The sequence below is a fragment of the Rhinoraja longicauda genome, chromosome 16 (assembly GCF_053455715.1).
Source record: "Rhinoraja longicauda isolate Sanriku21f chromosome 16, sRhiLon1.1, whole genome shotgun sequence".
Lineage (NCBI taxonomy): Eukaryota > Metazoa > Chordata > Chondrichthyes > Rajiformes > Arhynchobatidae > Rhinoraja > Rhinoraja longicauda.
Genome location: NC_135968.1, coordinates 27,750,019 through 27,772,683, shown reverse-complemented (window position 1 = coordinate 27,772,683; position 22,665 = coordinate 27,750,019). Strand labels below are relative to the sequence as shown.

At 38.5% G+C, this 22,665-nt stretch overlaps 1 protein-coding gene across 4 annotated transcripts in view; it reads right to left on the bottom strand.

Moving 5' to 3' along the window:
* ccdc186 (coiled-coil domain-containing protein 186) overlaps positions 1-22,665 on the bottom strand; it is a 65,945-nt gene that overhangs the window by 25,477 nt on the left and 17,803 nt on the right. For all 4 annotated transcript variants that reach the window (XM_078413464.1, XM_078413465.1, XM_078413466.1 and 1 more), the window contains exons 5-12: positions 20,401-20,529; positions 12,409-12,621; positions 10,637-10,756; positions 7,675-7,779; positions 6,387-6,485; positions 4,150-4,236; positions 3,567-3,709; positions 1,977-2,232 (exon numbers count right to left, since the gene is read on the bottom strand). In XM_078413464.1, coding sequence (XP_078269590.1) covers positions 1,977-2,232; positions 3,567-3,709; positions 4,150-4,236; positions 6,387-6,485; positions 7,675-7,779; positions 10,637-10,756; positions 12,409-12,621; positions 20,401-20,529 — 1,152 coding nt within the window. The remainder of the gene's footprint in view (positions 1-1,976; positions 2,233-3,566; positions 3,710-4,149; positions 4,237-6,386; positions 6,486-7,674; positions 7,780-10,636; positions 10,757-12,408; positions 12,622-20,400; positions 20,530-22,665) is intronic.

Here is a 22,665-nt window from a genome sequence, read left to right as displayed (position 1 = left end):
GACATATAACTTCAGTCAAACACTGCTGGCATACAACATTGAACACCAGCTCTGGGAAAAGGCAATGTCTAGAAAATGTAGGAAAATAATACCTGGCACAATACATAGTCTTTCTTATTTGTTTATTTTCTATCAGCATATCTGCAACCTCTTATTTGTTTATTTTCTATCTGCACCCTGAGTTAACGTAAAAAGTCAACAAACACATTGTGTAAAGTGAGCTTGTGTTCCCGAAAGCTTGGAAGATTGATGGCTCATAATAATAATTAATGGCATAACATGTATAATTACATCAGTGAAGTAATCCAGAACAAGAGTTCACAAATCTGAAGATCAGAGCATGTCGCTGATTGGAAAGAAATGAGGAATCATCTTACGTCATTGTACAAAGAAAATCAGCAACGCTGTCCTGGAAGATTATGAATACCGATCAAAATGAAATTTGAAGTCTCTTAACTGATAGATATCGTTAAGGAAAGACATCAAAGGATGCAGATAATTGGATGATCTAACTTATTGGCAGCGCAGGCTCCAGAGGATGAACAGCCTATCCTTGTGGAATAATATTAACTTTTCAATTCAGTACCAAAATGAAAAAAAATATATGGCTCAAATTACACTGGTGTGCAGCATTTCCAGACACTTCCCGGCAACATATATTAATCTCAATTGTACATCAGATCAACATGCTTCCATATTAACCATCTTTTGTTATTACATTGAATAAACATAGCAATCTAAATAAGAACTTCCTACTGATTAGCCAAGTTATCTTCTTTTTTTTAAAGTATTTATTTTTGTTACATTTGTAGATACTGGAAATTACATTTGCCATAGAGTTGACAAGCAGCTGCAGGCAACATCTCAAAACTCTCATTTGCTTGTTTGTTTGTTCCTGAACTACAGCCAAAACAGTACATGGAGGGAGGGAGGGAGGGAAGGAGGGTGGGAGGGAGGAGGAGGGGGGGAGGAGGGGGGGGGGGGGGGGGAGGGGAGAGGAAAGGGGGAGTGGGGGAGGGAGGGGAGAGGAAAAAGGGAGTGGGGGAGGAGAGGGTGCTGCACCAATGCAGGAGAGGTTTGGGCCCAACTAGTGACTTGGTCTAGTCACAAATAAAGACCTAAGTATCGATGAGGACCTAAGACCAAAGATATACATTGTCTATTGAAAGGTAATGCCTGACTCTTTCAAATCAGGACAACCATAAACTCTGGGAGGAAGAAGCAAGCAACCCACTCTCTGTTTTAAGAATTCAGTGGGATGCCAATATTCACTGTTAAGTTTCTCCCGCAGGATAAGAAATCAATTACATATAACACATGTAAGTACATTGTATATAAAGTATATAATGAAGTTTTCAACGATTAACATCTTGTATTAGTTTAATTGACAATTTATAGTGGTATGTGGAACCAAAATTGTGACTTGTTTTCAACATTCAAATGCAAAACAATGGTTCATAGCTGCCCAATGTACATTTTAGACACAGGTGCAAGGATGTTGATGTGACTTTTTAGAGGTATATAAAATCACGATGGACATAGATAAACTGAATAGCCACAGTCTTCCCCAGGGTAGGGGAGTCTAAAACTGGAGGGCATAGATTTAAGATGAGAGGGGGAAAAAACCTAAAAGGGGGCTGAGGGGCAACGTGTATATGAAATGAGCTGCCACACTAAGTAGTAGAGGCGGATACAATTCTGACATTTATAAGACATGTAGATACATGGATAAGAATGATTTGGAGGGATATGGGCCAGGCATAGGCAAATGGGATTATCTTCATTCGGCAACTTGGTTGACATGGACAAATTCAGCTGAAGGACATGTTTCCATGCTGTAGTGCTACATGACTCTAAATGAAAAATTATACTACTGATCAATACCCCTATCTTGTCAAATATAGAGAACAATTAAGGGCGTAGGAAAAATCTCCAGAAGCTTCTGTCTGAAAGCATATGTTTTTAGTGTGTCTTACCAGATCAGTATTGGTCTGTCCCAACTCTTCAAGCTGCCCACTCAGATGCCGCTCACGAATACTCAATTTGTCAAGCTGCGCCTGTAATGTATTATTCTCAGACTGAAGTTGTGCATTTTTGCTTGTCAATTTCTCTGTGAATACAAGCAACTCAGATTCTTTTTTACGACTCCCTTCAATATCTTCTTGCAAATCTGTAATCAGCGCATTCAGGTTGTCAACCTCTTCCTTCAGTGTTTGAATCTCTTGTTCATTTCTATGATATAACAATATGAGATTATTCTTCTGCCCTTGTAAAATAACTTTTACTTTAAATTGAGAAAAATCTTCCCTAATGTAATTTAGAATGCACCCATGCATTTATGAATCAAGTAAAAGATAAGCTGCTGGAAGAACAGCAGGTCTAACAGCATCTACAGAGGCAAAGGACGGTCAATGTTTTGGATGGGTTGAGAATCTGCATCAGGACTGAAAGTGCAGAAAATGCAGATGGAGCCAAATGGGGGAGGTGTGGGGAGGGGACAGGAAAGTGGAGATAAAGGAGATGAACCCTAAGTGGATTGATTTGTGGTTGATGGGCAGATGACACCAGGTAGGAGCTGACGGGGGGGAGATTAGAATGAAAAGGTGAACAATGGGACACAGACCCTTGATGGACTGGTAGGAGTGGGCAAGGAACGCAGGTGGGGAATGGGTCACCTGAAACTGGGCTACCTACTGTTTGAGGAAGAAAGAAAGAAATGCAGATGCTAGTTAGCCTACAAAAGGGCACAAGGTGCAGGAGCAACTCAGCAGATCAGAGAGCACCTCTAGAGAACTTGAAATAGGGATGTTTTGGGAAAAGACTGAAGGAGCCTGAAGAAGGGTCTCAACCCGAAACATCACCTATCCATGTTCTCCAGACCTGGCCTGCTGAGTTACTCCAGCACTTTGTGTCCTTTTGTCGACCATATGAGGTACTGTTCTTCTCGTTTGCATTAGGCTTCACTGTGGTAGTGGAGAAGGCCAAGAGCAAACAAGATCTGTGCTGGAATGTGGAAGGGGAGCTCAAATGATATGCAATCGGAAGCTCAAGATGGATGATGCAGACAGAGTGCAGGTCGACCTGAAACGTCGACCATCCCTTTGGCTCCACACATGCTGCTTGATCCACTGAGTTCTTCCAGCAGTTTTTCTTTTGCTCCTTATTCCAGCACTTGTAATCTTTTGCATCTCTACAATACAAGTAAACAGTTTTTTCTCCAAGTATTTGCAACAAAATATTACCTTGGACAAATAAACAAAAGTTAAGTAAAAAAATGGCCAATTTGTCTACATTTTAATTCACCTTCCAATAAGCAGCATCTTAATGATAGCAATGCAGTCTCATGCAAGTGATATCAGTATAAAATAGAGCTACTCCATCAATTCTCCCCCCACATTCATGACAAGATGTTTCTTAGCTCCTATGAGTCCCCACCACAAACAGACATATTATCTCCAAGAAGAAGAAAAGGAATACAGGACAAAAATGGGTTAGCTGGGAGAATATGTACTATATAACACCATATTATATCTATTCAATTACAAACAAAAGTAGGTTGTCCTTACCCTTCAAGCTGTTCTTGCAATTGGTTTATTAATTTCACCCGTTCATGCAAAGATTGGCATTCTGCTTTTTGGCGGTTAATTATTTCTTTATACTTTGATAGTTCATCTTCAGTTCTCAGTCGCTCATCTTCAAGACATTGTACCTACAAAAGGATGGGGTGATAGAATTACAAATGCAGAATGAAGAATCACAAATCAGAGCATATGCTCAAAATCACACTATTTTGTTGAATGCTAATAATGAACAGTAAAATCGCAAAGAAAATTTGAATCTTATCAAAAAGGAAAAAATGCTTTCAGAAAGATTCACCATGGCTACCACTATAAACCCAGCAAAATATATTTACAAAAACAGTTATTTCTTGATTTCCTCTTTCTAAACTCAATAATTAGCATTTATAATTACGAATGAACCTGGCAGAACAAGCAGAAAATACGAGGATAGGTATTGTTGGAAAAGGTGTATATAATTTATTCAAATAAAAATATGAACTAATTAAATCGGCAATTAAATTTTAGAAGTTATTTTAGAACTTAACAAATGGCAATTGCAAATTACAAACACCTAAATGAAAGTAGTCACCTTTGTTCTCAAAGTGTGCAACTCATCCATCCCTTCTTTGAATGTTTTCTTCAGATCATCAAGTTCTTTTATTTTAGCAAGGCGAATCTGAATTTATTTTTGTTGAAGGAATACACAAGTTTTAGTTCCAAACCAAGTAAAAATCTCAGTTGATCAAGGTTTCAAGGTCAGTTTATTATCACATGTACCAATTAAGGTACAGTGAAATTCGAATTACCATATAGACATACTATAAAAAAGCAACAAGACACACAACTACATAAAAGTTAACTTAAACATCCACCACTGCGGATTCCCCACATTCCTCACTGTGATGGAAGCAATAAAGTCCAACCTTCTTCCTCTTTTATTTCAGTAACCACACTTTCTCCTCATTCAGGAATTAACATAAAAATATAGGAGCAGGCTCTTCAGGCCTGCCCCACCATTCATTATGATCATGGGTGATCTGCCCCAGACCTTTCCTGTATCAATTTCCCATAGCAATCAATTCTCTGGCCTTTCAATTATGCGTCTCTTTACTTCTTAACTCTTTCCAATGACTTACCTCCACAACCCTCTTCAAAATGTTCTTACACATCTTAGTTTTAAATTATCGCTCTCCAATTCTGGCACTATGCCTCGTTTGGGATTCCCCCACGAATGAACACATTTCAACATCTACCCTTTTATGCCCCAAGGATCTTACTTGTCTCAAACTCACTGGGTTCAATGGAAAATGTTCTTCAGTTTAATGGGTAAAATTAGTGAAATAAATGTGTGTTTGGGATTATTGGTATTTTGCTGTTGAACCTTCTGCATTCATCATTGATTTCTGGTAATCAGCCATCCCCACTTGCCAGAATTCTGTTTTATTTTCCTGCTTTGTTGGTATTTTCAGAATTCATACGTCACCTCCTATTTATGCCATCCCAAATATATTTTTTGTTATACACTAGTCTTTACCATGCACTTTTGGCCAACACCATTTAATCCCTTCTGTTGCAATTAATCTCTTCCTGTTCACGGATTTTTCCTTTTGTTCACATCAATTCTTCTATCATCCTCAACAATTTATAACTTATTTTATCTCTCATTCTCTGCATACTATTGAAAAGTCATTGACTTTAAATATTTATTATTTCTCTCTCCACAAATGCTGCCTGACGTTACTATTTCCCGCATTTTCTGTTTATTTCAGTTTAACAGCATCTGTGGTATTTTTTTGTTCAATCTTTCCCCCACCCCAAATGTATCAGTTACACAGATGGTTAAGAACTTCAAATTCCTAGGCATAAATATCAACAACCACAATGAAGTAACGGCCAAAGAAACACACCTACACATCTACTTAGAAGACTAAGGTTTCGCATGGCTCCAATAATTCTAACTAACTTCCACACCAGCACCGTATGAAGTATTCTATCGTGATGCATTACTGTGAGAAATTGGGGGGAGTTGTGCATGTAACTCATTCCACCCACCGCCTACCATCGAATCGCTCCTGTGAAGATAGGATGACTAGTGTGTAAATGGATCATGATTATGTTCACTCAGCCCCGAGAGCGCAGCCAACATAATCATGAACCATTTACACACTAGTCATCCACTCTTCTCCACTGTCTTGTTGGGCAGGTAAAGGCTTGGTAACACTTCAGGAACAGCTTCTTCTCTGCTGTTATCAGACCATCAACCGTCCTCTCATAAGCTAAGGGTGTAATACCGATCTCTGAACCTAACCCATTGTGGCCCTTGCAACTTATTTTAATTGTATTTTTTCTGTAACTGTAATACTTAGTGCTCTAACATTCTATTCTGCCCATTGGTATTTTTCTCCTTGCACTACTTGTTGTGCATGTCTAATGGCTTGATTGTACTCATATATTGTGTGATTTGGTTGGATAGCACACACACAAATCTTTTCATATATCTCAGTACACATTACAATAATAAATCAAGAACAATAGCAGTTTCGTAAGCTATACAATTACAAGGTTTCTTAGGTGTCACTGCCTTCGATTCAACACATTTCAACCTTTAACGATTCCCTCCAACATGAACGATTGCCATTTGACTGGACAAAAGTTCGCAGAATATATGGGTCTTAAAAGACATGTAATTTTTAAATCTATTTTATGAATTTCATTTTTAAGGTTATTTTCTGCATTTACATTAAAACTGTATTTTTGTAAACGCGATAGCCATTTTGTTTTTTTTGTTCTAATTTCTCTAAATATTTTGCTGCAAGCACAGCTTACCTCCATTTCATCAGATTTTTCTTGCAAACGTTTTTCTAGTTCTCCTTTAGTCTCACGCAGTTTGGCATCCAACTCATTGGATCTGATTTCTTCAGATTCCTGTTAAGACGGCAAGATTTACGAAATATGAGAAAAGACAATGACGTGGTGAGGCCACCTGCAACTGTGTTTGTCTGGTCAGAGTCCGTCTGAAGAAGAAACTCAACCAGAAACATAACCTATCCATGCTGCCTGACCCGCTGAGTTATTCCAGCACTTTCTCTTTCTTTTAGTGACAGAATTTATATGGGCAAAGTAGAGCTCAATTACATTTTAATTGTTTCAAAATATGTAGTGACAGATATATCAATATTATTTGTCTAACTTATGGTCCGGTTTAGGTCAATCATTATATTTGGAATCCAGATCATCCTTCACATTAATACTACCAATCATCCAGTTGTAAGGCTGTTACCAAATTTTAGACATTAAGTGTATCATAATTAGGAAGAATGTTTCTATTTTACTATGCGTTGGCCCTATAATATTTTCAATTGTAATGAAAATACCGAAGTGATTTATTTTGCTATTTAATTCATAAAATGATATAGAAGGATGCATGTAAGAGTCATTGAGTACTTCCATTCTCCCACACGATCCTGGAACCTACTGCAACCTGAAGCACTGATGTTCAAGGTCTCTGCCCTGGCTCAGTCCCTCTGATCTCAACCCAAGACCATGACCCAAACTCTGCCACAGTATCACAATATATTCTGCACCACAACCATCAAATCAGCTCACGTGCAAGCTTCTGAAACTAGAATTTATAACAGTGTACTCAGAAATAACAGTGTGTAAGAAGGAACTGCAGATGCTGGTTTAAACCGAAGATAGGCAGAAAAAGCTGGAGTAACTCAGCGGGACGGGCAGCATCTCTGGAGAGCAGGAATGGGTGACGTTTCGGGTCGAGACCCTTCTTCAAAGTGAAGAAGGGTCTCGAACCGAAACGTCACCCTTTCCTTCTCTCCAGAGGTGCTGTCTGTCCCGCTGAGTTACTCCAGCTTTTTGTGTCTACATTCAGAAATAATAGTCACTGGCACACCAATGAATTTCTTATTAAGTACATCCATTTGTGATCACTAGAATTTCTAGTCATTATTTACATTGCTTATTTAGTTCATACCAAAAATATAAGCTTATACAAAATGTTTAGGAAAAATATAGAGGTTAGTTTAATGGAGGGAAGAGATGACATCAAACTGAAACAGTGAGAAAAATAGGATCATGTAACCAGCAAATTTAAACAAACCTGATAGGTTTTAATCATGTCTTGGCAGTTTTTCCGGATTTGCTCTGTCTCTTCTTTAGCCTGAGTTAGTCTGACTGTTGTTTCCTTCAATTTTTCTCTTGTTTCCTATTAGATTGGGAAACATATGACTAAATGTTAAAACAATCTTCAAATATAAAAACGTGACTCTCAGATTTTCCTTAAATTTCTCTCCCGTCACCTTAAACCTGTGCCCTCAAGTTCTAAATTCAGCTACCCTGGGCAAACGATTATCCATCCACTCCTATGTCCTACATAATTTTATAAACCTCATCAATGTCACCCTTCAGCCAATATTCCAGTGAGAATAAACACAACCTATCCAATCTCTCTTTGTAATCTTTGTAATTAAAGCCCTCCATTCCAGGCAACATCCTGGCGAATCTCTTCTGCATGCCTTCTTTTGATATTGCATCCTTCCTGCAGTGAAGTCACCAGAATTGTCACCAATAATCCAAAGGCAGTCCAACTACATTCTGGACAGCTGCAGCACAACACCCCAACTCGGAGACAATGCCCTGGCCTATGAAGGCAAGCATAACAAATGCTTCTTAACTATCCTATTCACAAGTGTCGCCACTTTCAGTGAGCTATACACTGCACCCCAATGTCCTTCCGCACATCAGCACTCCTAATATCCCTGCTATTTATTCAACGTGTTTGATTTCCTAAAGTGCATTACCTCACACTTGTTTCGAGTAAATTCTACTGGAGTAAATGAGCTGCCGCTCATTCCAATTTTCCCTTTGATTGGTGTCCCGCTGCATTCTTAGAAAACTTTCTTTGTTATTACCATCTCCACCAATTTTTGTGTTTGTAAACTTACTAATTTCTGGAGTAGTGTATTATGTTCTGGACAGAGCCCTTTCCATCAATGAGGCATCTACATGAGCGACTGTCTCACGAAGGCAACATCTATCATCAAGAATCCCATCATCGGGACCATGCCATCTTCTGGTTGCTACCATCGGGCAGGATATACAGAAGCCTGAAGCTGTACAATAGCAAGTTCAGGAGCAGCTAGTTTCCTACAATTATCTGGTTCTGCTTCTAAACCAACTCGCACTACGCCAATCCTACCGTGACAATGAAACACTGCGGACAACCTGATGCACTACTGTTTTTGCATTATTGTCTTTTTTGCATGGTCTTTTTCTTTCTACTATCTTTCAGAATTTTATGTATAATTTTATACTTTTATGTCTTTGTGTCTGTGATGCTGAAGCAAGCAAAATGTTTAATTGTATTCTATCTATACCTCTCCGTACTTGTGCATATGATAATACAACATTTAAAATAAGTTAAAAGTAACATGTGATATCAAGAAATGTTGTCCCCTTTTATGTTACCACATGGCATTGTCCCTGATGTCATTTGCGAACCATCTCAACACTTTTATAAAGATTTTGATTTTGAATAGATCACAGCATAAGATCTTATAGTGCCATCTGGTGGTAGTACAAAAATTGTCAGGATGGAAATGTTTTCAAATACAAAACTCAATGATATAACAGAAACGTTTTTGCAACAGAAGTGGAAATTATTCAGTCAGAATTGTCAAGAAAACAAAATTCCAAACATTCTAGAAGTGGGTGATGTTTTCTTTTAAAGCCTAGCTTCCTGTTCTCATGAATTTTATTTTGTGCTTGCGCAAAGACATGTTTTGGTATAAATTCAACATTTTGTACATTTATACAGACAGAATGAAATCTTGTTGCTTTGTTTGTACTTTTCCCACTTCAGTTACTAAATCTTAGTTTGGCAAATCAGCTTGTTGGAAGATGGGGAAGGGGAGAACACAAAAAAAAACGCAAACAGAAAAGAGAGAGTGAATCAATTTGTGACAGTGTTGAACTAATTTTCCGACTCATGATTGAAGTCCTGGAATCTGGCTGACTTTCAAAATGTAACTATCTTTAAACAGGATTTTAAAAATATCTATGTAGACTTATTTTTCAAGACTCACATCAAAAGACTACTTTTCTTTCTTGATGGCTGAAGTATTTTGAATACTGATTCATAAGCCATAGTGCTGGAATTAATTTCCTAAAATCCTGAATTTTCAAATATTCAATGCAAAACCCTAAGCCAATGAGCATTGTCATCCCCCAAATCTAGGTATCCTGGAACACCCATCTGAATTCTTCCATTCAGATTTCCACCCATGCCTCAGCACAATATATCTATCGTATAATGATTGAGATGTGTGATCGGAGATTGCTGGCCCAAAGGGCCTGTTTACGCGCTGTATCTCTAAACTAAACTACGTGCTCTCATCCAACTCAACCCTTCCGCAATTGTAACATGATTGGCACCATTAGCTTCCACAAAGCCTGTTCAAGATAATGTATTTCCCTCATGTGTACTACAGAAAGAATGGTCAGAAATTGTTTTGTCCTGCAACCCAACCATCACCTCCAGTCTACACGGTTAACACCAGGAGGGGCAATTACTCTTTGTCAGAAAGAAAAGTTCTGCACATAACTAGAAATGTAATAACCATAATAGCAACACATTATAAGAAACATGCAAATTGGTCAATGTTGGTATTGATATTGGTTTATTATTGCCACGTGCACCAAGATACAAAAACATTTGTTCTGCATGTCATCCAGTCAAATCTTAGCAATTGTTATCCTGGATGGGAAAGTCAACAATTGAGTAGAATAAGGCAGAGTAGCGTCTCCTACTGTGGAAACATTAACAACATTTTATATTGAATCTGCAACTGAGAATATGTATGTTTATATAAGGATCAAATTTAATGCTCAAAACATGCAAATCATTAAGCAAATAGTGAATGAGATTGATTAAATAGCCTTGTATGGTAGAGTACCCAATGACCAAAAGATTTTCAAATGTGCCTTGGACATTAAACTCTAGAAGCATAAACAGGCCACATATATGGAAATGGTTATATAAAACCTACAAAAATTGGACAAACCTTATGTGTATCCATTTCACTTTTTAACTTGTTTTGAGCCCATTTCACTTTGATGATGTTGGAATTGATATCTTCCTTCAATTTATCAACATCTCTGTTGAGCCTTATGGCTTCTCCTTCCTACAACCATGACATAAATATTTAAAGCATGTATTGCAAAAGCACTGTAACAGATGTCAGAAATCTAAAACAAATAAAGAAATTTGTAAAACTGCTCAGGTAGTGAGATAACATCACTCCCCATAGGTATTACTCAATTCACTGAGCAGTTCCAGCATTTTCTGTGCATATTTAAAACATATGTTTGTTATCAGGTTTGCATATTCTGGTTTTGTATGCATTCAAAACAAATGTTTCCTTCTTCTCAATAATGATTCCAAAATTAGACTGATAAGATTTTTTTATAAGAGTTAAATTGCATTATTGCTTATTCTGTGTCTCTTCTTTGTTCTCTTCCTCTATTTGACCAGCTGAAGCAGCAATTTGAAAATATATAACTGTCAAGAATAAAACTTGACATAAAATCTTCCTAAATCTTTTTTTGTAAAGTATCTGCCCTGCACAAAAACGTTGACCATTTAATAAACAGCGACTTGCAAAATTCCTCCTCACAAGTATCGTTCTTGACCCCTTCATTTTCTCCAAGTTATCAGACTTCATAGGACATCTGGTATTGGACCACCAATAATTTTTCCATCTAATTATTCAGAAGACCAATGCTACTATCTTTAGTCCCTGCCACAAATTTTGTTCAATTATCGCCAATAATTCCCCAACAAATGTCTTCAACCGTGCCACATTATTTACAAACACGGCATTATATATAACCCCAATATGACTTTTGAGCTGCAAAGCCTCTCCCTCACCACAGATTTCCATCACTGTAACATTGTCCAACAATTTAGTGGTTTTGATTTCCTTGGCCTTATCTTTGTTGCCTTCAGATTTTAATATTCCAATACATTTATATGAACCTTATTCATTTCACTATTCATAAATTTGAGCTAACCCAAATTATTGATGCCCAATTTCTGAATCAGACCGTCCAGTTCATGCGTCTCCACTATACTTATTTATCCACATGGCATCGTTGAATAGCATCAAATTAAAAATATATATATTATAGCTCAGTTCACATAGTACAACATTCTTGGTGAAACTCTTACCACTTGTGTTACCCTCACAACTAGTACACTGGGTCAACAATACAATGTAGCCTTCATGTAAACAATTAAATAACAACCATGAACCGATGAAGAAAAAATATCCCATTATCGAACTGACATATACACCAATGGATCGCACAGATGAACGTTTATTGGCAGTTTACAAATCTACACCTCCTCGACTTCAAGAGTCAAGTCAAGAGTCAAAAGTGCGTAATTGTCATACATACTGACAATAGTCAATACTCCAAAAAATTGTCATATCCCGAAGAGAAAAATCTCTCCTACTGAAAGGATGACTCCTAGATCATGTTAGAAAACTAGAGGAGAAAGACATAAATAAGCCCCTATTTGTAAAATTCCATCTCAACTCTCCCATTTCACTGTTGATTCCTTAATGTTCTCCAAGTTACCAGACTGTTTATGACATCTAATATTGGACCACTTTATGTCTTTCAGCCCTCGTTTTCTAACATGATCTAGAAGAAGTCGTGTTTTCTGTGGGAGAGATTTTTCTCTTCAGGATATGACAAATGGTTCAGCATTTCTATGGATGGAATACCACAACTCCATATAAGATCTCAAGGTAATTCTTTGACAAATTACCTTTGCCTCATATAGCTGTTGCAATCTTGTCTTCTCTTGTGTGAGCTGTTTGGCCTTCACTGTCAATTTCTCCAGTTCTCGGTTTGCATCACGTAATCTTTTTTCAATTCCTTCCTTCTCCTTTCGAAGATCAAGGGCTTCTTTTTCTCCTCGAACGTATTTCATTACCATAGCTTCTTTTTCCTGTCGAGCCTCTTCACATTTTTTGTTAGTCTATAAAATAAAAACAAAACCATTGATCGTTCTCTTTTTCAAAGAGACCACATCAGATAATAATGTACAGTAGACAAAGTAATATGAATTAAGTTTAAATGCAACAAATTTTGAACATTACTTCAGTCTTGTACATTCACTAAATCTATTTAAAAATAAATAGTAGATCACTTTAATATGGCTATTCTCCTTCTGTATCCTTATTTTAAGTAGCTAAAGAATATCATGGTCAAAAGAGCATGGGAGACATATTGAAAATATACCAAAACAAAGTTAAAATCAAAAATTTAACTTTTCCCAATACACTGTCCAGAAACTCTTGCTCAGCAAATCATAGTTGATGATTTCTCAGTTCAAAGTCTCGTTTTGAACAGCTCAATGACACAGAGCGTGTGTTAAAAACACACTAAAGCTTATCATCTTGACCTTTGACATGATCTTCAAGACAATTAAGATTAAAAAATCTGCAATCAGCAGTAAAATAAAATATTTTTTTCCATATGAAATTTTGCCAGAATATTGGGAGAATATTGGGTTCAAAGTGCCACAGCGTTTATCAACGTCTTGGAGCTGTACAATAGTGCAGCGGGTGGTGCTGCTACCTCACCGCTCCCTAGTGTAGTTGGCTGATAGGAGAATAAGGCTGAAATTGATTGACATGTGAAAGAGAATAGATTATAGAAAATAAGTGGGGGAAGTTGGATTGTTCTGAAAAATGGCAAAGACTCAAAGGATCAAATTGCCTTCTTGCATGTCATACGGCAATATGAAATAGTCACCTGTTTATGCTGATTGATCACTGGTTCAACGTCTCAAAATACATTTTCACGCTAATATATACTTTCTCGGGTTTCGGAGATGCTACCGTTGTAGCCTACGCTGATAACTGCAGTGCATTTTGTGGATGGTACACGGTGCCAATGTGGGTAACTATTAGCAGAGGAAAAGAAAACAATGGTGCATGGGTGCCAATCAAATAGGTTGCTTTCTCCCGGACGTATCAAACTCTGCTCATCCAGACAAATGAAAAGCAAACCATCACATATCTGACTTGCATCTTGATTAAGTTTCTGGTTACAGGTGACTCCCCCAGGAACTTGACAATGATCATGCCACGAAGCATCAAGGGCAAATGAACAGATTTTCTTTTGCTGTGATGGCCATTTTCTGTGTAACCATCAGCAAACATCCACATTTCTGACTTTATGATGCAATTCTGCTGGAAAGAAGGATTTAGATTAGGCAGCTGAAGATTGTCAGCCTTGTGGTACTGACCTGAGGAATTTTTACATTTATATCATGGAGCTGGGATAATTGACCTCCAATTGTCACAGCCATCTATCTTTGTGCAGGTTTTTCGGTCTAATCAATAAAAGGGATTTCCCTCTCAGATCCATCAAGTCCAGTTTTACCAAAGGTTCTTGCTTACACAATCAACCGTGGCTTTGATGTCACTCTGACCGTACCTCTGCAAATGAACTCTTTGGTTCATGTTTATGCCAATACTTAATTAGCTTCTTATACTTTCCAAACTGTAATCAAACCAAACTCATCCTAGTTCATTTAAATACATCATTTGCACAAAGGAAGGTGATTGTGTGATGATTTTTAAAAAATAACGACCTCAATAAAGTGTTCCATTTTCATTTATATTCAATTCATAATCCACAAACCAAACAAGCCAAGGGAAAGTGAACCAGTAAAAATATTGTGCATGCTGTCAACTGAAAAGGTTTACTTACTTTCAAACTTATTACTGAAGCGTCTCATTAATACATATAAAGTATTTAATTGTTTTGGCAACATAGAATATTGAACAATACAGTACAGAAAGAGACCATTCGGCTCATAATGTTTGCCCTGAGCATGATACCAAGTTAAACTAATATTCTCTGCCTGCATGTGATCCGGATCCCTCCATTCCTGCATATCCATGTGCCTGTTCAAAAGCCTCTTAAATACCACTATTGCACCTAGCTACACAGTTTGGTGACAGATTGGTTTGCCAACAGCTCTGCCCAAGACGCAAAGAATTGCAGATTATGGATATAGCCCAGTTCATCACACAAACCAGCCTCCCCGTGACTCCATCTATACCATGCTGCTTCAGGAAAGCAACCAACATAAACAAGGACCATTTGTACTGGTTATTCCTTCATCTAGCCTCCCCCCTCGAGTAGAGGATACAAAAGTTTGAAAGCACATGCCAGATTCAGAAACACGTCCACCCCACTGTCAGATTACTAAATGGAACCTTTTAAACTAAAGGTGTAGTCCCTATTTCCCAAGTTATGTCAACTTGGCCCTTGCATGCATTTTTATCTGCTGTGGGATCCATTTGTGTTTGTACTGGCTGCTGTTAGCATATTATATTATTTTGTCTAGTTATATCTTGCCATATTATTTTTAAACACTTGGGGGCTGTCGTTAGATGAATATAGAAAATGGACATAACGGACTGGGAGGAGCCAGAACTAGGTGGTATATCTGTGGATACAGGGACTGGGAGGAGTTAGACATGGGGAGCCAGGAGAGGACAAAGTTCTTACCACACCTGCAATGAGAGCTGTGAGCAGAAGGGGGACTAGAGCAGCTAGCTACGACTTGCATGCGAAATAAGTACAGCCTGATATGTTCATCTCCTTGTTTGTACAACTACTTCAATAAACAACTGATTAAACTGGAAAAATGTCTTGAAGATCTCTCTGTTGGGGCTTGTGTTAAGATCACTCCGATTCCCTGTATAGTAATGGCAATTAGAAAAGTTTACTGGAAAATACTGAAGTTGCCATTACAATTTAAGTAAGAACTGGCTCTATGAGTGAACTATAAGTAAGAGCTAGCTCTATGAGTGAGCCCGGAGCTTGTGAATCAACTGGACGGAACAAGGATTGTTTTATTTCACAAGCCTGACACCGAATCCCACTGACTGGACAACTTCGAAAGCCAACGTGCGGGGAAAGTGAGTACAAACAGCATTAAGCTTTATAGGCAAAGCTATATGCCAGAAGCTATATTGGAAAACGGCTGTTGAAATGGAATGCTGAGAACAAAGAAGTGACCTTGAGCATCGCCCGGTATTTTTTGTTTTGAATACTTGTGCAGATACGACTTTACATCGACACGTCTTAAAGGGATAGAGTACAAGTATGTCTGTGGTTAGATTTATTCGAGAGTCCTTTGCAATTTTTCCTTTATTCGCTTCCTCTTTAACTCCATCTTCATATTGCCAATTTGTTAAACTAAGTAGTGGGGGGGAGGGGTTGACAAATTGGCAATATGAAGATGGAGTTAAAGGGGAAGCGAATACAGTAGAAATTGCAAAGGACTCTCGAATAAATGGGAAGGGAAGTTCTAGATGGGATAAGAGAGTACGGTCAGGGCCAATTGTGACCGGTGTGAGAGGGGAGGTGAATACCGAAGTTAAAGTGTTGTATTTAAATGCACGAAGTATAAAAAATAAAGTGGATGAGCTTGAGGCTCAGTTAGACATTGGCAAGTATGATGTTATGGGAATCACAGAGACATGGCTACAAGAGGACCAGGCCTGGGAACTGAATATTCAGGGGTACACAAAGGCAGACAGGTGGGCAGAGGGGGTAGGGTCGCTCTGTTGGTAAGGAATGATATTCACTCCCTTGCAAGGAGTGACATAGAATCAGGAGATGTACAATCAGTATGGATAGAAATGAGGAATTGTTTATGGGTAAAAAATACCCTAATGGGAGTTATCTACAATCCCCAAACAGTAGCCTCAACATAGGGTGCAAGTTGAATCAAGAGCTAAAATTGGCATGTCGCAAATATAATGCTACGGTGGTTATGGGAGATTTCAACATGCGGGTAGACTGGGAAAATCAGGTTGGTAATGGACCCCAGGAAAGAGAGTTTGTGGAGTGCCTCCGAGATGGATTCTTAGAACAGCTTGTACTGGAGCCTACCAGGGAGAAGGCAATTCTGGACTTAGTGTTGTGTAATGAACCTGATCTGATAAGGGGACTCGAGGTAAAAGAGCCATTAGGATGCAGTGATCACAATATGATAAGTTTTACTCTACAAATTGAGAGGGAGAAGGGAAAATCAGAAGTGTTAATATTACTTGCAGCATGAAATTTTCATCATGGCATTTGAGAGAGGAGTGGAAAGAAAGACAAATGAAAACAGTGACCACTTACAAGTGGGGGGATAAGACATGTAAGCTAGAGAAAAAGCTTGGATGTCGAGCTAGATTTTCTGACCTGGTAGACTTCATAGAGAAACAAATGAAGATATGATCAGATCCACTTTTTGGAAACATCCAGGATGTTAAGCCAGTTGCAACTGTGAAATGCTTTATTTTTGCTCAGGCAAGAGAAAGGCAGCAACTAAGACCCAGCAGTTTTGCAACAACTGCAAAACCTGTAGAAGCACAGGTGCAAGAGAATCTGACAACAAAGGGAATGAAAAGAGATGTGTCTACCGCCAAGCCACAAGGTTCTTGTTTGTTCTGTAACAAAAGTGGTCACACATTAGGGTGGTGTCCACAGATCAAGAAGGAGCACAAAGAAAGGATAGACTTCTTAAAGGAGAAGGGAGTCTGTTTTGGATGTTTGAAAATAGGTCACATGGGCAAAGACTGCAAGAGTCGTTTGGCTTGTGATATGTGCAACCAAAATCATCCTGAAATACTTCACATTGAACAAAAGAACAAAGAAACAAAACCAGAACATACAGAACAGAATGAAAAGCCAATTGCGAGTGATGCTGTTCTCCTATCTCAAATGTGTGGGCATATTGGGGCCGGTGATAAAATCTGCATCTTCTCCATTGTAACAGTACAAGTGAAGAGCCACAAGGGGAGCACAGTGTGGCAAACATACCCATTTTTGAATCATGGAAGTTCATCTACCTTTTGCACAGAAAGCTTGATGAGAAGGCTGAACATCATCGGACCAAAGACTAAAATTCTCTTGCGTACCATGAACCAAGTGAAGCCTGTGATCAGTCGCCATATCTCAGGTTTGGAAATATTTGGACAAAGACGATTTTATTCAACTATCTGATGTGTTTACCAATAAGACCATGCCTGTTTCTCAGCTAAACATTCCCAGACAAGAAGACCTGAAACAATGGCCTTACTTGAAGGATATCAAGATTCCTGAAATTGACTCTGAAGCATTTGTCCCGATAAGTAGGTCAATGCCAAAGGATTGGAACCTTGGGAGCTGGTCAACAGCCAAGGGGATGGACCATATGCTGTGTGAACCCTACTGGGGTGGGTCATCTATGGTCCTCTGAGAAGAGATCACGATAGCAGGGATGTAAATGGCTGCCCTGCTGCTGCTGTCAATCGAATATCCATTGCAAACCTCGAGGAGCTACTGGTCAAACAATACAATCATGACTTCGGTGAAAGAACCAACAAGGAAACAGAAAAAATGTCCAGAGAAGAGGGAAAGTTCTTGGATATTATGAATCGCTCAGCAAGGATGACAGATGTGTTCAAGTTCAGAATTGCTGTACAGAAACGACCATACACTAGATGTGGCATCTTGTTCGCGGTCGGCTCTATATATGACCCTTTAGGATATCTAGCACCATTTACTCTGCCAGCCAAGTTGATTATGCAGGAGCTCTGCAAGGAAAAAGTTGGATGGGATGAAAACATACTCCAACCCTTCTCTTAGCAATGGACAGGATGGCTAGCAGATCTCAACAAGATTACGGAGTTTAGAGTGGACCGGTGCATGAAGCCCACAAGCTTTGTTCAAATCAGATATGCACAGCTGCACCACCCTTCAGATGCCAGCGAAAGTGGCTCTGGTACTGTTTCATTTCTAAGATTGAAAAACTATAGCAAAGAGATGCATATTGCATTCTTAATGGGAAAATCCAGAGTGGCACCATTAAAACAAATGATGATTCCCAGAACGGAGCTTACAGCTGCAGTCCTGAGTTGATACAATGCTGCAAAAAGAATTACAGGTTCAACTGTACAAATCCATCTTCTGGACCGATAGCACAATAGTGCTTAAGTACATCTTGGAAAGACCGATAACAAAGAGATGTCTGCTTCTTGAAGCTGATATCCGAGTACAGCATAGACTGGTGGCCTTAAAGATTGAAGAATCTCTAAAGTAGATTAGATGCCAATATATAGTACATACCTTTTTTTGATTATGTGTAAGTTTTTATAGCTCCTTTTAATGTTTGTTGGAAATTGTTTCTTTATATACGTAGAACAATTAGGGGCCGGTGTGTAGGAGCCATTTGTGTTTGTACTGGCTGCTGTTAGCATATTATATTATTTTGTCTAGATATATCTTGCCATATTATTTTTGGACACTTGGGGGCTGTCGTTAGATGAATATATATACGGGCATAACAGACTGGGAGGAGCCAGAACTAGGTGGTATATCTGTGGATACAGGGACTGGGAGGAGTTAGACATGGGGAGCCAGGAGAGGATACAGTTCTTACCAGACCTGCAATGAGAGCAGAGGGGGGAACAGAGCAACCAGTTACGACTTGTATGCGAAATAAGTACAGCCTGATATGTTCATCTCCTTGTTTGTACAACTACTTCAATAAACAACTAATTAAACTGGAAAAACGTCTTGAAGATCTCTCTGTTGGGGCTTGTGTTAAGATCACTCCGACTCCCTGTATAGTAATGGCAATTAGAAAAGAGTTTACTGGAAAAGACTAGTTGCCATTACATCTGCATTTTGTAATTTAAGGCTATAATGCTGTAACATTATAATGCCATACTCTGCACTCTGGTATTTTTCTCTTTGAACTACTTGTTTTACTTCTGCATGGCTTGATTGCATCATATATAGCACAATTAGACTGGATAGTATGCAAACAAAGTTTTTCTCTGCATTTTGGTCCATGTGACATAAATAAACCAATAGCAATGCATTAATCAAATGTGATTTGCAATAAAACACGTTTTTCTTTGGGATTCAAATCACATCCATGTTTAAAATAACCTTTAAAACTGGACTATGGAGATGCAGATTGCATGGATAACAACATGAACATCAAACCAAGAAGCTCAAGTACAATCAAATTACAATTATTCAACAATTTGGAAATATTTTACTGTTCCAAACATAATGGAGAAATAAAGAAACCACTTGAAGCAGTTCATTTCACTAAATGCGATTTGCCCAACAGAGCCAATCTGCAGAAAAAACTCAGAAAGAAGAGAAAAGGTGGAGGGGAGATGGGTAGAATGAAGGGTGTGATGAAAGGCAGATATATTTCATGCGAGGCCAAATAAAACAAAATAATTATTTCTGAACTTACAGTTTAAAAAGTACAGACTATCACCAGGTTTCATTCCTAAGAATTGTCCATCAGCAGATTTCTTTTCATTACATTGAATAATCACTCTAATACTAGCCATAAATAACTAATGGAATATTCACCGCATCTGGTCATTAATGAATACCACAAACCATTACAGTACAGGTCCACCACTGATTTTCTGGCATTATTGGTTCCAGAGCCTTTCTGGCCACAGAGGGCAAATTCCACCCACCGATAAATGCGGAAGTCCCTATGAAGTCGATTTCGCCACCTTTTCTGGGGGACATCCAGGAAGTGATTCAAGATTAAAGGAAATGCCAGACAAACTGTTGCTGGAAAATCAGTGGTGGACCTGTATTATTATTATTATTAGTTTGAATAATTCTTCAAAAAAGCATGGGAGGATTTGTGTAAAGTCTGATTTTCATAGGTAAGGTCATTTAAAACCCAGGGTGTCCCTGTACATATTAAAAACATTCTTACTTGGTCCAACCGAGAAGTTAGATTTCTTTGCAATTGCTGAATAGCATTTTTGGCAGCAGCATCCTGTGAGATCAATCTTTCCTTCACCATTTTTATTTCCTCCAAAAGGTTTTCAACTTTGACTTCCATCTGCAAGAAATAAGTGAATCCCTATTGAATAGACAGATCTATAGACTATAGATCAAGACTATAAATTTTCCACAAAACATCTGTTAAATTTTAAAATCGAACAAGTTATAATCATGATTCTTTTAAAAGAATGAACACTCATTAATATTTTGCTGTCTACATCCTTACACTCTGTGCATCCTTACTCATGTAAAGAACAAGAACTGCCTAATAACATCTCAAGAGAAATGCAAAGGCCACACTCGTCATTAGGACAGGGAAATGTAAATAGATAAAGGGAAAAAACAACCCAAGTTATTTTTAAATTCTTACATATTATTTGCAAATAACATGCAACTTTCCCCAGTGTGGGACAAATAAAGGAATATATTAAAAATCCAGCCCAGGTTCTGAGGTCTGAGCAAAGGGAAAATGCATACTGATAATCTCAAAAAAAAACATTAAAATTTAGCACTCATCAATTTCTCTTTTCCCCAAATGATTTCCAGTTTGACACCATTGGCATGGATAAATGTGAGGTTATCCACTTTGGTGCCAAGAACAGGAAGGCAGGTTATTAGCTGAATGGTGTCAGATTAGGAAAAGGGGAGGTGCAACGAAACCTGGGTGTGCTTGTGCACTAGTCACTGAAATTAAGCATGCAGGTACAGTAGGCAGTGAAGAATGCTGATGGCATGTTGGCCTTCATTGCAAGAGGATTTGAGTTTAGGAGCAAGGAGGTCCTACTGCAGTTGGACAGGGCCCTCGTGAGACCCCACCGGGAGTATTGTGCGCAATTTTGGTCTCCTAATTTGAGGAAGGGCATTATTGCTATTGAGGGAGTGCAGCTTAGGTCACCAGGTTAATTCCCGGGATGGCGGGACTGACATATGATGAAAGAATGGGTCGACTGGGCTTGGATTCACTGGAATTTAGAAGGATGAGAAGGGATCTTATTGAAACAATTCTTAAAGGATTGAACAGGCTAGATGCAGGAAAAATGTTCCCGATGTTGGGGGAGTCCAGAACATGAACAGTTTAAGAATAAGGGGTAGGCCATTTTGGACCAAGATGAGGAAAAACTTCTTCACCCAGAGAGTTGTGAATCTGTAGAATTCTCTGCCACAGATGGCAGTGGAGGCCAATTCACAGGATGTTTTCAAGAGAGTTAGATTTAGCTCTTAGGGCTAAAGGAATAAAGAGACATGGGGAAAAAGCAGGAATGGGGTACTGAGTTTAGATGATCAGCCATGATCATATTGAATGGTGGTGCTGGCTCGAAGGCACCTATTTTTCTGTTTCTATTTATATCTGATATTTTGGCATCCAGAAACTGAAATCATCAAGCACTCTCAAACAGAAAAGTGAAAAATCCGTACAGTGAAGGACCAGGAAAGTCAAAAGTGCGTAATATTAATAATGTATTAATAATTTTACTGAAAGCATACTTTAAATTATGTTAATGCAAATGAATTCATAATTCAAAATTCAAATATCATTAATTTTAAAAACAATTGCATCATTGAATGCAAAGAATATTTGAATTATCCAAAAGCTTTTCAAAGCAATTCAGGTTATTTAGCAACAATTATGAGTTGGTATGTTATTAAAGCTTATTGGCAAAATTTTACATTAAATCGTTGATTCTGTGTTCATCGCACTACAAAGGTGTGACATCCTGTGGAGATGGAGGGTTAACTGGAAATCAACTTCCAATTTGTTTGTTTAACTTTGCATGTGCTGGTGGCAGACATTTTACACAGCGTCCACCTAATTCTGGCAGTTTCATCAGCATTACAAACGCAAAAGTCCCATCATTATCCTTTGCACTTTAATAGACTGAACTCCAAAATCCTGGTGGTTTGTCATCTGGTTCACTCATTACTCCAGATTGAGAGATGAGGTTCCAAAGAACGAACCAGGTCTGTGGCCAGGGCCAAGGGCCTGGAGTGTAGAAGGATTGTATATTTGGAGCTGTGATCTAGACTATGCAGCACAAGGCAGGAATACCAAGAATCATGAATATGAGTGATTTTGGGGTGGGACCATGGGTCTGCAGTGTGGGCTACGTGTGCAGATGGAAAAAGGTCCAAAGGGGTTGTTCGTTTCAGTTTGTTTTGGCAAGCAGAAATATGCAAGCTCAAACTCACTGGGTTC